Source organism: Mytilus californianus, unplaced genomic scaffold, assembly GCF_021869535.1.
Source record: "Mytilus californianus isolate M0D057914Y unplaced genomic scaffold, xbMytCali1.0.p SCAF_2, whole genome shotgun sequence".
NCBI classification, from domain to species: Eukaryota; Metazoa; Mollusca; class Bivalvia; order Mytilida; family Mytilidae; genus Mytilus; species Mytilus californianus.
The window spans coordinates 37404190-37421449 of NW_026262668.1; the positions used below are offsets into that span (position 1 = coordinate 37404190).

At 31.5% G+C, this 17260-nt stretch overlaps 1 protein-coding gene across 1 annotated transcript in view; it reads left to right on the top strand.

Moving 5' to 3' along the window:
• The window catches only part of LOC127729818 (LIM/homeobox protein Lhx3-like), a 30626-nt gene extending 17434 nt beyond the window's left edge, over positions 1-13192 (top strand). Inside the window, exons 3-5 of the mRNA XM_052237735.1 lie at positions 7538-7740; positions 10170-10490; positions 11433-13192. Coding sequence (XP_052093695.1) covers positions 7538-7740; positions 10170-10490; positions 11433-11797 — 889 coding nt within the window. The 3' untranslated portion in view covers positions 11798-13192. The remainder of the gene's footprint in view (positions 1-7537; positions 7741-10169; positions 10491-11432) is intronic.
• The last annotated feature ends 4068 nt before the right edge of the window (positions 13193-17260 follow it).

Sequence of the window (17260 nt, forward strand, 5' to 3'; positions counted from 1 at the left end):
GTTCATGTACATGATGAAAGCTGTAGATTGTATACTATTTGATATATTTTGTAATTAGTTTCAGCGTCAATTTCTATACATTCTAACAATAACATCGTTGTCAATATGAGTGAATCCACAGCGATTCGGTAATTAACTAACAAGATTCATCCCATTCTAACAATTACATCGTTGTCAATTTGAGTGAATCCACAGCGATTCAAAAATTAACTAACAAGATTCGTCCCATTATGACACATCAGTGTAAACCATGCTTTGTCGCAAATTACATGAAACCAGCCTTATATTCGTTTGTTGATAGGCTTACATGATCTGAACAGAATAATTTGATAAAATATATACCTAGACACACTGCTGATACGTAATGTTATATGAACAAGTTCGTGACTATTTAGGATTGAAAATAACAAAAAATTAACAACATTTTAACATGATTTTCACACTTGTCTCTTCGTTAGTCTTTTTTTTTGTAAGTGTTCGCATTTAATTTCTATTTGTCTTTAAGTTAGGCTTTAAAGGACGTTTTTCAGTATTTCAAGCATTGAGGAAGTATGGTATATGTCAACGTCATTGGCCACTTGAATTATATATTGTGAAAAACGAGTTGTAACAACAAAAAAATAAACCGTATAGTTCATTTTTTACTTGACAAACACTCGATTATATTTCCGCAATTAATAATTCAAAGTTTTTTAATTAAAATATATGTTGCTAAACTTTGTTTACTCAGTATATATCAAAATGTGTAAATGATAACATGGCATAGGTAAATCATATGGTTAAAAAATATACACAATAATGTCTTCTTACATATTTATTTCCAGCCTACAAACTTACAGCCGATGATTAAGGACAATTTACTAGATATACATTTATCTTTGAAACTCGAAAAAAAAGATCAATAATAAGAGCATCGGAAACAAAAAAGGCGTAGTAATTAATTCTACTTAAATGAAATAGTTCGTCTAGCTTGTCAATTATCCTTCCGGAATAAATTTAGGTCGTTTACTGTAACCATAAAATGTCCAGCAAAGTAATTTGTCAAAGCTGTGTGTTTGCTGGACGTGTTGGCGCGTGTCTTACGATGATTTTACTTTAGTGATTGATGGATTCCTTAGAATAACTTACAAATGTTGACATGCTTGTTTGTTTATTGAAAAACATCACATCTGTCATGTAATTTAACAGAATACACAAACTTTTGATAACACAAATATAATTTTTTTCCGTCTTCATTTTTTTTTTACAATTTTAAGTCCTTATTATAAATTTGTTATATAGAATGCTAAAATATTCTTACGTTGGATTTCATATGGATTATTCTTTGAGTATATTCGATGTCCACAGAACCTGTAATTATGAAAATTAAGATATTAGCCAAAAACTCCAGCTGGAGATGGACAAATGTATATAAAAGAATATTTGTAAGCCATCTCATTTTCCGGATTTTTTAAGGTTTATCTAAAAACCTTTTTATTATATTCACATATAAATTGCAGTATAAATTTATATGTTACGCTTATATAATATTACGTGTACATTATACAGGTGTGTGCCGTTTATTTGTTCGAAAATCAATATTTTTTACGAATGTAAAGGGGTGTAAGATAGATTAGAGTTAGTGATAGAGCAATCCATAAAAGTATAAATTAATATAGTATCAATATACGGCCGATAGCATTAAATCGTTCTATACTAGCATGAAATATTTGCCACTGGACTTAAGCAAACAACAATCAATCGACCATGCGTCCATACTATAAGCAAAACAAAACATTGACAAGTACATACGGGTTTCTTGTCACAGGACCATCCTTAACAAATTGTATGAGTCCTCAGTTCACAAGCAATTAAACTTTTAAGTACTACAAACTACATAAACAATTGATTTGACCATTCTACATGAAAACTCGAAGTTTTTATCCAATCATATTGAAACGATGCATTCTTTGACTATAAGTTCTGCTGCAATATTACAAAATAGATTGCATACGACTAATACCCTCTGTAATAATAGTCTACACTTTTGAAATGTTATTCGTTCACACAATACGAAGATAAACGATAAAATCATGTATAAATTCTAATATGTAAAGATCGAACCTGAAATTATTTTATGAAAATAGGGTTAAGTAAGTTAGTAGATTGTTCAGTTATTGACTGAGAGTTCAAAAACTTGATATCTCGTAAGATTTGATATCAACCCGTCATATAACCGTAAGATACTTATGGTCTTAGTGTAAGACGAGAATAATAAAATATACAAAACCGACAATAAAGAATATAGGAAAGATGTAATATCAAATGATGAATGTGTGCGAACTATAGTATGAGTGCTTATATATCTGCAAAATAAAATGAATTTCAATAATTTTACATTAATATCTTGAACAATTATTATACTACTCAAAATAATGCAGATACTATTGAAAGTTCAGTGTTTAGTAGATGAATTGATATACAATCTATGATGTGACATACAAGTAGAATAAAGCTTCAATAAAATCGTGTAACAGTAATAGAAATTTGTGGAAGTTTATATTTTTTAAATTAATTTATGATGCACTGGCTTTGTTGCTATAATTATCATAATTGGCATTGAAGTCTTAAACGTTTTAACATGGAAGAAGTATACAGCATTTTCATGGTTAAACAGACAAATACTAACCAAGCCAAGAACTTATATCCCAATGCGACGGAAAGTTGATTGTATAATATCATTGAAGATTGTTTTAAGTAAGTAAGTAGGTAAAACTTTATTTTGATTCGGCATATTGACAAACAATTTAAACGTAAGCTCTGATTAGCTTTTTCACCGAAAATAAAACATATGTACAATAACAAATAAAACAAGGCATGCAGCATGGAAATAAATAGTAATAAAACAGCACCACGTTACTCAAGCATATATATATATATATATATATATATATATATATATATATATATATATAATTCGTCTAAACAACAGCCCAACAATGTTAGATCTGTAAATATGCGGAAGCAAATTTTTTGTTCTTCCCTGGCCGGGATTCGAACTCATGCTACTGAGATATCGTGGCACCAAATCGCCTTGCACTATGCACCTAGACTCTATAATAATAAAGCTTTCGGTGGCCGGGTGTTACCTTTCCTCGTCAGTTTTTATCTAGCGTCGTAACACAGTACATGATATATAAGGCATGAAGATGGAATTGTTACAGATCAGCTGAATTATCTATTGTAAAGGATCCTACAAATTAATGTAAGATGCAGTCACAGAAATAGTTATATTACAAGTACGTCTGAACCAGTGACGACAGATTTTATCCATCGGATCACCAGCAGTGATGGTGATACAAGGCTGAAAATACATTCTGTATATATAAGCTTTCTTAATATAGAGCCTAGGTGGTCGAGTGGTCTAGCGCGTCGGGCATAGTGCAAGGCGATTTGGTGCTACGATATCTCAGTAGCATGAGTTCGAATCCTGGCCAGGGAAGAACAAAAAATTTGCTTCCGCATATTTACAGATCTAACATTATTTGACTGTTGTTTAGACGAATTATATATACAGAATGTATTTTCAGCCTTGTATCACCATCACTGCTGGTGATCCGATGGATAAAATCTGTTGTAGAGTCGTCACTGGTTCAGACGTACTTATATATATATATATACATGTATATAAGTCTAAATTGAAAACAACGTTCAAACCTATGATTGCGTTGGATAAAAACCGCAATTTTTATACGTGTGCATGCAAAACAAATTTCTTGGTAGAGGGGTCTAAATACAGCACAAACAACATTTTCCAAAAGACCAACAAAGTGAAAAAGTATATTTAAACAAAACGCATTTGACTAACAGGTCGAACAACGGTTGTTCTTAAACCCTGCTGACTGCCATTGGCGATTGCCAAATAAACGTATCACAAGATTTAAAAAAATTGGATCTTTATTATTAATTTAATACCAAACAGAAAACGTGTGTATATAGCTAACACCAAAAACACCAAAAGCATATATATGAAGCACAAAGACACATTATAAAACAGAATGATATTTTTTTTTTAAATTAACTAAAAATTTTCAGTAAATGATATAAAGTAAAGCTATAATTTTCGTAATTACTAAAAGTTAAACTTTTAAGTTGCAATGCAAGTTATTTATGCAGCATAAAAATGCATGAAAAATGTATCCACAATTACGTGCAGACAGAGCAAAAATCAGTCCGATCCACTACAGGACTGATAAAGATTTCTAAAATTTGTGAAGCTGTCTTCTTAAGTGGTCTTGTAAACTGTTCCATCAAGAAGCAGCAGAGAAGCTAAACGGTTTCTTACCATACTAGGTAGTTCTTACTTGTGGTATTCTAAGATGTTACTGTATATAAAAAAATATTTAGTGTGTTTAATGTGAAGCAAATTTTGTAAACATAAAGGAGCCAAATTATTAAAAAATTCTCGAGTCCCATTGTCTTGATGCGTCTCACTTGTAGGATTGGAACCTTTGCGTTCTAAAGAAGTTTCAGGGTGATAAATAGTCGTCATAGACGAATCCTAATGCTCTTTCTTGTATTTTGTCTAGTTTTTTAGATTTTTTCTCTGCACAAAAATGCCAAGCCAAAGGGCAAAATTTAAATTACTCATAATGAAGTAGGGAAAATTGTAAGTTTGTTTAATCTGGTTAAATAGGATCCAATTCTCTTGAGAACATTCAGCTGTTGTGATACCTTTATACACAACTTACTTTTATGTGCATCAAATTTGAGTTGGTAATCAATATCAATTCCAAGTAACTTGACGGTTTCTTCACATGATAAAATATTTTGCTGAATTTGGATAGACGGTTTTTCTCAAAGGTTATTTTTCCTACAGCAATAACCTGAAATTTATAAGGATTTGCCTGCATCTTATTTTCTTTGAACCACTCAGTCCGAGCACTTGAGACTCAATTTGTAATATAGATATGAGATGGTCATGATAGGGACTGCTGAAAGACAGAGAGAGTATTGTCTTCAGCATAATTGTATAAGGTTCTGTGTGTAACAAAATAAAATTATCATTCATGAAGACTTCTAAATAAAAAAAAAATAACAAACTCATATGATATATAGTACATAAGAATATTATCATAGTTGCGTGATATACATTAACTGGAGTCTTTTTAGTAGATATTCCATTAATTAATTATAGTAAGTTGATGTTTTTCCCGCCGGTAATGCTCTCGTCCATTCGTCATTTACACTTCTCTCAAATGAATTGACTTCGTTAATATGATTAGCTGCCTCGTCTTGACGCAGTCTGAATAATTCATGTGCACTGTAATGTTTTAAATTACCAGAGAATACGCTTTTGAAAAAGAAAAAAAAAAAAACATTACGTCAAACGTCTAAGTGATAAAGAACATGTAAAATCTGGAAAAAAAAGTATCGTTTCAATTCTACTAATTTTCGTAAACAGTAAATGAAGTGGAAGAAATTGAAACTCGTCTATTGCTAATAGTGATTTCATATTGTATGTAATTTTTCCACCATGTAATATTTTTGCTAGATATCAAAGCCTATCCTTTGTTTGCTTTTCTTAATGTGTCATGATTAATGAGAAAAACAAACAATAGGAAATGAAGTTATGATGTGGAGCGAAAGGATGTCTCAAATTGTTTTGATTGAGTCGAATCTAATAATCACTCTCAATTATAAACCCTGCAATCACTTGCAATTCAGATGATAATTAACCATAAAATGTTGGACATGTTTATAATTTTTTGACAATTGTTGCATGCAGGCATATTAAATTCTTTTTGAACAATTTTCGTTTTATCAATGATTGGTTATGCTAATGTGTCATAATTGACGTGTTTGCTCATACTTTCATAATACCGAACAGATTTAATGTAGGATATAGATGCTCATGAAATGAAAAAAAATTTGTCGCATAAAGATGAAGCAGTCATAAATGAACAAACTAAAAAAACATTTTGATATTCTTCAAGACTACAAACTTCATAGTCCCAATAAAACTGTGGAATACTATGTAAATTTTATACGGTTGATGGGAACGAGTTGTTTACTTACATCTTCGATCCATTTTTATAAGTTGAAAATGGTCACAGGTTTCAAAAGTATGTGTATGTATAAAATATTCTAAAAAATAGCTTATCGGTGTTCTTTGGCTTACCCTGCAAAGCTCCCTGTGATTTCCTATATGACGGCTTTTGACATCTGACTTTGACCTAGCCATAATAACTTGACATGGACACTGATCTTTTTTACAATAGTTCGTTAAATAGTTTTCATGAAAATAATCTTTAATGGGATTTAGATATAGCGAGGATTTGTATATGGCCTCATGTTTCTTATTTATTTGAACTTGTATTTATCAGAAGTGCAAAGTGTGTTTTATGTTCGAACTTTTGGAGATTTCTATACAGTCAATTTGGTCAGAAATAACTGTATTTAAAAAGCAGATAAACCACCAGTATTTCAAATGCTATGTAGTATATAGCTGTATCATGAATATAATTACAATTCTATTAACCTCTTCTAAAGTTTGCACAAGGATAATTCTGTCCCATTTTACGGACACTTTTATAGTATTTTCAGAGCAAGAACCTGTAATTCCGTGAGAAAACGATTTAATACATTTAATCAAAGTTATCAGACTGCTAATGGTAAAAATGGGCTTCCATAATAAATATTGTACAACTAAGTGTGCGATATATCATTTTTATTTACACGATTGCAGTCAAAGTCAGACAGTTCATCGCAGTTTCTATAGGTCGACAGAAAGTCATTAAACTTGCAAAAAGATTTTATAACCAAAAGCGTTTATAAAAGTACAAAATAAAACGGTAATGAACTACAAATTGACCAACAAACTTATTAATGAAACCGATGACCTTCAGGACCGATTTTTAACCATGGTTGTTCTTCAGGACCGATTTTTAACCAATGTTGACTTTCAGGACCGATTTTAAACTTATTGTTGACCTTCAGGACCGATTTATGTGAACTTCGTTAAAGCAATCTCACCCTCTCACAATGTACCAAGTCAGTATTTTTGGTTATATGTATAACTAGTAATCAATTAAATGTCTACTAAAAGACTCCAGTTAATTTTTATCACGCAACTATGATATGCTTGTTCATTGGTTGTCGTTTGTTGATGTGGTTCATAAGTGTTTCTCGTTTCTCGTTTTTATATAGATTAGACCGTTGGTTTTCCTGTTTGAATTGTTTTACACTAGTCATTTTGGGGCCCATTATAGCTTGCTGTTTGGTGTGAGCCAAGGCTCCATGTTGAAGGCCGTACTTTGACCTATAATTGTTACTTTTTACACATTGTGACTTTTATGGAGAGTTGACTCATTGGCACTCATACCACATCTTCCTTTTCATATTTTGTACAAGTTTCTTTTTTTTTATATTTATTTGAGAAGAAGGTAAAACAAACATTTATATATCGGTTGTAAAGACGTTTCATTATAACAGTTGCCAATATATTTGTAATAATTCAGTTTTTCGTTGAAATAATTCTTTTATCTTTATTTTTCAGGCGATTTGGAACAAAATGTGCAGGATGCGAAAAGGGCATACCACCAACAGAGGTGGTTCGCCGAGCGCAGGATAATGTTTATCATCTGGAATGCTTTGCTTGTTTAATGTGTGGTAGACAGTTGAATACTGGAGACGAATTCTATCTGATGGAAGATAGAAAACTTGTATGTAAAACAGATTATGAATCAGCAAAAGCTAGAGGTAGGTTTGAACAAAACCCAGCAACGTACCGGAAAACTTAATAAAAGAAATCCAATGCCATGTATCCTGTAAACGAATTGAACTTTTAAGTAAAGCTTACTTTTGAAATAGAATATTTGTCTATTCCGGTGTGAAATTGAAATTGTGGCTTGAACGCAAAAACAATTAAATTTATAACAGACTAATTTGTAAGATAAAATAGTTTTTATAAATTGTTTTAACTACAAATAAACAAAACAAAAATGAGATTTTGGGTATACACCAATGAGACAGCAGCCCAACGAAACAAATAACTGATATAAAATCATGACGTTCTTAGTTCTAATATCGATGGCTCTACTTCTTCGTCATACACAATACAAGAAGGTGTGGTCGTTTGCAATGCCCAGATAAAACTTGTATAAAATCCCATAGCAGAGAAACAAACGGAACATTTTAGTCTTTCTTCGAACTATAGATAATCAGCTTGATGTTCGCCTCCACCAAAAAATAATGATTGAAGGAAAACAGTGTAATTGTAATTTTTATCAAGTCTGTTAAACCAAACAGAAAGATTAAAAGAACATTTTCCTAGACTTACATGCATTATAAATAATATAACCATTACAAGATTTAATGTGAACATGCATTTGGAAACTACATATGAAATAACATTGACGGTACCAATTTTTCTGCACTAGATACGCATTTCGACAACTTATGTCTGTTCAGTGATGCTCGATGCCAAAAATTATTTAAAAAATAAAGGGCTTATAAACCAAAAAGGACGAAATGGGCAAGGAATCAGAGCTTTGTACGAGGGAGATATGTTCCGTAATTTATGATAATTTCCCAAATTTTGTAAATTACGCAGTATGATTTCTTTCATATGCAACAACATTCGACGCCAGACATTTTTTATTCCGTGAATAGCAGATCTAAGAAAGCTGCATATATTTATAGTGTAATTTATTTATATTAAAGAGGAAAACTCATGAAAATTCTAAATTTAAAAGAATGCTGTTTATCAATCAATCTCTTAGTTTGTACCAGAAGACTGATTTTAAGCAATTCTTCATTTTTTAAATTTAATTTTATTAAATCAAAAATAAAACAAAGCAAACAATTCGTAGTACAGATTTAGTATTACTAACCAGCTTTGCTAATTTGTATTCAGTTGTGATGGTGGTTGTTTCAATAAAATGACAGTTTGTTATCTTCTTTGTTCCTTTAATAACATAATAAAAAGTCAATAAAGCTTAGAAAGAAGAATCTATCTGGAATTTCAGGATTCTGCATTGTTGTTTTAAGGTTTTACAAAATTCTCTTAAATCAATTTTCTTTTGAATAATGTGCTTTTTTAAGGTTTCAGAATCCCTATAAGTTTCATATTTCCCGGATGTCATGATGCCGTCATTCGGCGATACTGCTATAATACATTGTCGTAAAATATAACTTGTTCTAGCTATAGTATTTTAAACCCATAATCTATCTTGCTTAAATTGCTCTATGGTTTGAATAATATTCCTTCTGAGACGTCCATTTAGCCCATGGGAATTGAGAAATACGGTAAATTCTCTATAAACTGATTTTAATACCTTGCAGGTAGCTTTAGGTAGAATATTTCATCTCAGTTTAGATACTTTATCTTTTTGCGACACCTGCGATCCTCGGTGATCGATCACTGTTATTACTTAATCCTTGAAAGGTAGTGTGTTTATTTCCATAATCAAACTGCAATTAGATACACTTTGTCACTCAAAATGACACACTTGAATTAAAAATGATGATTTTCATTGCCCTCTGGGAGGATACAGCACACTCGATGAAAGCATTAACAGCGACATTAAAAGATAGTTTTCAAATAAAAAATGTATTTTTTTTAATTTGAAAAATTGACATTACTTTGGTTTTACTGAATTCGGGTTATAAAAAAAGTTTTTTTTTCTTTTGAGAGTGTATAAACTCGCTATCTCAATATGCCATTATCAGCTTTATAGAAAATCGTGTACTATAAAATGTATGGTTTCATTTTACAACAATATGTTAACTTTTTTATATTTGAAAATAAAAGAGTTATATAAGAAAAATTCATGGCTGTTTACCTCCGGAAACAGAGGATATACTTTTTGCAGCGATTCATTATTTAACTTTGTACTTTTTGCCTTTAACTTTTTTAATTCGATCGTCACTAATGAGTCTTTTGTTGACGAAACTTGAATTTGAAATGAGAAATGTCAAGAATTATATAGGAAAATACACTTCAATATACGCAGCAAAATATATTGGAAGAACTCATTTATCACGTGACATATTACAACTGTCCGGAACGAGAAAAGCAATCATAAGCGTTGAAAAAATTGTAAGACGTACAAAATTATATGCCTGGTATCTTTTATGAGTTTTTTGTACTCTGTCTACAGTTTCAACATGTTTTATCTTATTACCAGAGTATGATTTAGATGCTGCAAACAAACGTCCAAGAACAACAATAAATGCAAAGCAACTAGAAGCATTAAAAAGAGCATACAACGAAAGCCCGAAGCCAGCAAGACATGTCAGAGAACAGTTAAGTTCGGAAACTAGCCTTGATATGAGGGTTGTTCAAGTATGGTTTCAAAACAGACGAGCGAAAGAAAAGCGTCTAAAAAAGGACGCAGGACGGAAAAGATGGAGTCCTTATTTCCGACAACTTAAGCGTAATGGTGATCCAGATAGCTCTCAGAGTGCCGATGATCGATCAGATGATGGTTTATTGGATTGTCCATACAGTGAGTTTTGAATTTAATCATATTAACTTAAGACCGAAATAGAATATGAATAAGAGGGGGCATTGGTAAATGTCGATGAGATAGCACTCAAGGACACACACATTTCCAATGTATACGAGTTGTAGGTGTACAGATTATTCTTAGCATACACTCAATGGTGTCAAATCGTAAATTTTGTGTTATGTATGTAAGCGGTCAATAAAAAAATGTGAACGGTCTATGATTTGTTAATGTGTATAAGTGGTTTTCTTTTCATATGTTCAATAACTTGAAATGGGAAATTTGAATAATCATAAACAATATACACTTCAATATATGCAACAAAATATATTGGAAGAACTCATATCAAATCCACGTGACATATTAAAACTATCCGGGACGTGTCCGGAACGAGAAAAAAAAACAAAACTTTTATGGATAACTAGATTCAATCGAGTCCGTTAAAAAAAATATACAAAAAAGCTCATCAGAAGCATTGAAAAAAATGCTATTAAAACTATCTGTTCATTTCCTTTTGTATTTTAAGTAGGTAGTTTTAAACGGTGTGATATCAACTTATTGATCAAGAACGTGTAAATTTATAAAAAAAATTGTCATCTAATCCGTTCGTGTCCAACAGATGAGAAAAAATACACAAAACGTTCGGGTCAACAAACAATATAGATTAAGTAAAACAGCAAAAATCGTCTCAGAAACAATAAGCTTTTACAAACGTTGTCGTTATTCTTGAAGTAAGTATTACCGCTAAAATATTTATAAAAAAGTTGAATATTGCTGACTTACTAAAGAAAGACAAATACATAATTATCTATTTTAACTATTGGATTATTATACGAACAAACAGAACATCCATCCCAACACAAAAGCCTAAATTAAAAACGTAACAATTATCAAACCTGTATAGAATCTGTTCTAAAAGCATAAAAATATAATACATTCTAGTTGATGATGACCTTGACGATCTCGATGATGTTGACAACAGTCGTTTGTCTGGTGATATGTTTAGTTCTGGACAGCCATTAGACAGAGAACCAAACATGGGACAGGTGCCAGTAGTGCCACCCGGAACTCCTCCGATGGATTCATGGCCTCATTTTTCTAACATTCCGCCCAACTCTTCTGGGTTTATAGGTCGACAGTCTCCAAACATTCCTATGACCAATCACCCTGGCTCGCACTTAATGTCAATTGAAAATATGACCATACTTGGTGGAGGTCCCCGGATGATGGCCCCTGATATCAACGATAATAACAATTCATTTTCGGATTATCCACCACATACTCAAAGTCATGTGGAAGTGTATTAAAATTGTAGTTTTAAATGGAAGAATGACGTCTAGTGTAGTGCCATTGTTGGGTGGTTTCAGGTGGAGTCAAATTATTATATAGACCATGGTGTATATATTAATTCAATTAATATAAACAATATTCGTCACCTTATAAATTTATGAGACATCTTTTATATAAAAATACTTTAAACTGGAACGATAGATGAATTTATTGATTCTCCTTTTTTTTAATCATACTTGTGAATTTGGAAATGTGCAATATTCTTGTTATTTGTATATTATGTTATACTAAGTTTGATATTTTATAAATGTGCAATATTTCTTTTATGTAATTTTATGCAGTTACGTAAGTGACCATTTTATTAATTTGTCCTAAAAAAATACGAAAATTTAGTTCTTTTTTATTGGTATGAGCTGGGACATAATATAGTATAATAGTCCCAGATATGTGCGACGTGTATGACAGTTATTGTTGCTGTAATGTGTACATTAGGTCGCTACTGGATTCCTGTAAAACTTATGGAGTTTAACGGTTAAATTGGTTACCAGTTAACAGCTGTATGCGGTATAGGATACCGCGGATACACCGTGGTTTTTTACTTGTTACATTTCGATTTTATCTGATAGCTTTAACATACATTTCAACTGTGACTAATACCTTTGTCTATTAGTCCCCCGGCGGTTTCAAGTTGTAAAATTTATTTGAAAAAGCTGATAATATATACAAATTAGAAATATAATTTCATTTTCATAAAAATCAGTTAGGTTGTTTTCTAAATAAAGGATGCAGAAATAAAATTTTGAAAACAATAAATGTTGCGGCAACTAAAAATTTGATCTTTTTTCGAAACTACAAGCTGTAAACACAGTGAAAAGAAATAATATTTCATATCTCAAAATCATATCTACAAGTTTCTTATTTGAAGGAGTGGAAGAAAACAAATTTTTCACAAAGTGCAACATAAGTACAATAGAATGGAATCTAGTTCCATTTATAGATGTAATTTTGTTCTATATATTTTCTGATAGTCGAATGTGACGGAATCATGTTCCATTTATCAATGTAGTTTTTTTTTCTACCCTACATTTTACTTCTGATATTCCACTAACTTCGACGACTCGTTTACAGAAAACATACCAATTATATAGGTTTAAAGTACATGTGTATGAATATTATTACTAGGGCTCGAATTGGTGTGAAAGTCCTTAAGTTGTTGTTTTGATTTTATTTGTTTTAATTTTTATTTCATGTCATTCCATCTCGTTTTCTGTATTTCGAGGTATTTTATTTATTGAACCACATTATTTATGAATTTTTTGTTTACCTATGTTGAATTTTGTATACAATTGTTTTTAGTTTATGTATTTATTTATATGTGCTCTTAAAAATTTTCAAAATAAATAAAGTTTTAAGTATAACGTCTTTTTTTAAAACTTGTTTACCCGGGTGAGTCTTGTCAACATGCATGTGTTTAAAAGTCCGTTTCATGTCTGTATATCTTTCCAAATAAATAAGGAGATGCGTGGTATGATTGCTAAATTAGACAATTATTCTCCAAGAGACTAAAGGGTGGTTTTGTACAACTACAGGTCTTCAACAATGAGAAAAAAACCCATACCGCATTATCAGCTATTAAAAGGGCCCCGATAAGAAAATATTAAACAATACAACAGAGAAAAATAACAGCCTGATTTAATTTATAACATTAACGAAAAACATGTATGACATACGACAACCGTTTTGTACAACATTGTTTACTGGTAGTGGATAATATGTTCTCTACAAATTAACTTTCTGAAATATTGTTCAAGTTATTAAAAAAATGCATATAAATTAGGAATATGACTGTTGTTTTTCACTCGTTCCGTTGGTTGTTAACGTATGATTTTGTCAGTTTCTATGGACTTCCCCTCTTTGAATATACCTTTGATTTCGGAATTTTTTATACTTTTTTATGTCTAATTTAAAAAAAAAAACAGGAATGTAAACAAAAGGTATTGGAGGGAATGAACTGGCAGTCACAGCAATTGGTCAGGTGCTCTATCCACAATATTATAAAACAATTCAAATATCAACTGAGTTCGTCATGGTCAAGTGTCTCTCATTTGTAATTCAATGGATGTACTGTTTTCGACAGTTAAATGGATACAGTGATCATATTTAAGTGTTCATCCCACTGAAAGATTTGACGGTGAATTCGTTTACTCATATGCTTTAGACACCTATGAGCATTATTTTAAAATAATTTACAAACTTCATAATAAACGCTTTTGTTTTCTAATTTTCCATGATGACCTTATATAATATATGTATCATAATTGGAGATAAGTTGAATTTCAGACCGGTTTAAAAGTATACAAACGGATTTTACAACACATCATGCCAGGTTATTCTAAGAGATTGTTGACTTAGAAAATGGTAAGTAGCGTGAAGTTGAAAGCTCAAGTATTTTTAAACCAAATGGGTTGACAATAGATCATGTGAATTTATAATTTTAAAGCATTCAAAATGGAAAAATGCGTATTTAATAATTTTTACTCTTCAAACATGTTTTTAGTAATACAAGCATTCAAAAACAGTATTAACATGTTTTTTTTTATTTAAAAAATCTATCTGTTTGCACTCAAGTAACACTAAGCTGGTAACAATAATGTTGCAAATTTCACTTAAGGACGTGACGAAAAAGTTATCAAAATCCCAGAATTATGATTCAAAGGAGTTGAGGAGTACATGTTGATGAGACAGCAAAAAACTAAAAGATATCTCGAAGTCAACATACGATCTTAAATTTAGCAATAGCTGTAAATCTCAGAGAATCTAGAAAAGGTACGAATACATTCAACAGAGACTACCAAAGATTTGTCATCAACACCACCTGGGGAAAAACACATTAAGCACAATGAGGGTCGGTTGAGAACAAAACATTACGACAAAAGAGATAATTTCAGCTTCCCAATTGTGAACTTTCCATTTCTATGTAGCAACATTCAAGCAGGGCCCAGTTGATACGATATACCAGGGCTTGCATTTTCTATCATGATTTCTTTGATAGAGGGTTGCTGCTCTCAAGGAAGCTTTAAGACCAAGAGTTCCAAGTGGTGAAGTTGAAATTATCCTTTCGAAAATTATACTGACGCCATCACGAGTTGGCTGACCGTTATGGGATATCTGTTTCACAGATGACGACAGATATGTTTCAATTGTCGTAACCACAATCCCATTCTCTTTTCCCGAATGTGACCTATCAAATAAGACATTTTACCGGATTTATTCTTACATGAGCAATACGACGGGTGCCACATTTGGAGCAGGATCTGCTAACCCTTCCGGAGCATCTGGGATCACCCCGGTTTTTGGTGGGGTTCGTGTTCCTTAGTTTTCTATGTTGTGTTATGTATACTGCTGTTTGTCTTATAGTCTTTTTCTTTTGTTGCCATGGCGTTGTCAGTTTATTTTCAACTCATGAATTTGAATGTCCCTTTAATCTCTTTTAAATATTACTAAAGACAACCACTAAAGAAGTTCTTGATTTGGAAATTCGGAGAATGGCAACAAATAATATAAGTAGTGAAAATATCTACATTATAATTTGAATAACGAATCTTATGGGTTTTAATTATACCGAATGTAAATAGGAATGGTTAATTTAAAGGTTGGATTAAATTCCATTTTTCCTTTGCTATCAAGTCGTTAGCAAAAACAGTTGCATTAATCTAATAAAACGCACAAATGATCAATTAAGCGTCTCCGTGAAGGGCTAAAAAGCTGAGAGGGTAAAAATGCATAAACCCTTGTGCATATACTACGCGGTCGTGAAAAAGGAACGATATGCATTATATACAAGGAAATTTTAAAAAATGCACCGGCTATCAACCAATCAAAATCCAGGATGCAGAAACCTCACTTAATATTTAGTTATACCAATAAATTGTATTATGATTGGTTAATGTTTGGTTTATACCTTCAACTAGGAGGAAGTATTCAAGATTAAAGTCGTAAATTTATTCACTTAATTCATAAAATATGATATAATTTGTGCACTGATTAAAAGCGCTGGAAACAGTTTGAACGTTTTTTTTTTTAATTTATGATGTATAAAATCTGATGAGAATCTTCCAATGGTTAACTGTTTTTCTCTGTCTCTCTAGCGAGCGGAAATTCTCTTTACATATTTTATTTTTTCAAGAGGAATAACACAAATCGAGATATCATTGCGGGATTCGAGAACGCGATTGAACGATAGACGCGGCTGTGTATCTATACATCCAAAATTGTCCAAATGCAGTTATTTTTGTAAACTTACTTTATTGACAATTTTGGATGTATAAATACATTTTTATATTTGATTCTATAAGACGTTAGGGTCAGGATGGGGTTTACTGAATAGAACATAATGGGCAAAAATAGAGCACAAAGGACAAAACATAAAGCATCGAGGGAAAAAAACATACAACAAAGAGAAAAATAGTTTAAAAAAGAAGAAAGATATTGAATAGAGAATATTGGGATACACACATATATTGATTAGAGAAGAATAATGGACACAAAAAGAAAGAAAAGAGAAAAATGATCAAAGATCACAGAAATGACCCCAGCTGATTGTTCATCATCCAGACCCTCCTATTTGATCACTTTGTGTTTGATTATGAACATTCAGTCCTTGTTCTGATTCAATCCAACTTAATGCTTTTCAATCAGGCAACACGGTAAATGAAACTTACATGCGATCAGTCAGCCACAAAATTAACCAGAAAAAAATTCTAAAACGTTTACAGCAAATTAAACAATAGCGTAAGTATATTCTGCTTTCTCCGAATGTCAGAAAACAGAATCAGTGAATCATATACTAACGTCGGAAACTATGTCTAGATTTTAATTTCAAGTCTCTTTTGTCTAAAATACACGAAAATATAACATATATAAAATTGTTTATTACGTCATAGTATCAATAGAAAATAAAGAGGTGTGGTATAATTGCCAATGAGACATTTATCTGATTCAAAATGAAGCGGATTTAAGTAGTTATAGGTCAACACAAGGCCTTTAACAATGAGGAAAACCCATACCGTATAGTCAGTTAAAATGGTTGTATTGACGATACATGATTGAATGATTGATTGATGGTTGCTTAACTTCAAGTGGCAAATCTTTTATATAAAAAGAAGATGTGGTATGATTGCCAATGAGACAACTCTCGACACTTGACCAAATAACACAGAAATCAACAACTATAGGTCACCGTACGGCTTTCAACATTGAGCAAAGCCCATACCGCATAGTCAGCTATTAAAGGCATGTTCAGGAGGAGAGACGTGATTGAAATAAATTGTTTATAAAAAATAACTTCTTATCATTCTCATTATGTAGTGTATATCCTGCAAGGAGAAACAAAATATGTCCAAGGAGTGTGATTAATATTATAATACAATGTTGACTGCTGTACCCCTATTTTGACATTTTTATCCCACTGAAAGATTTGA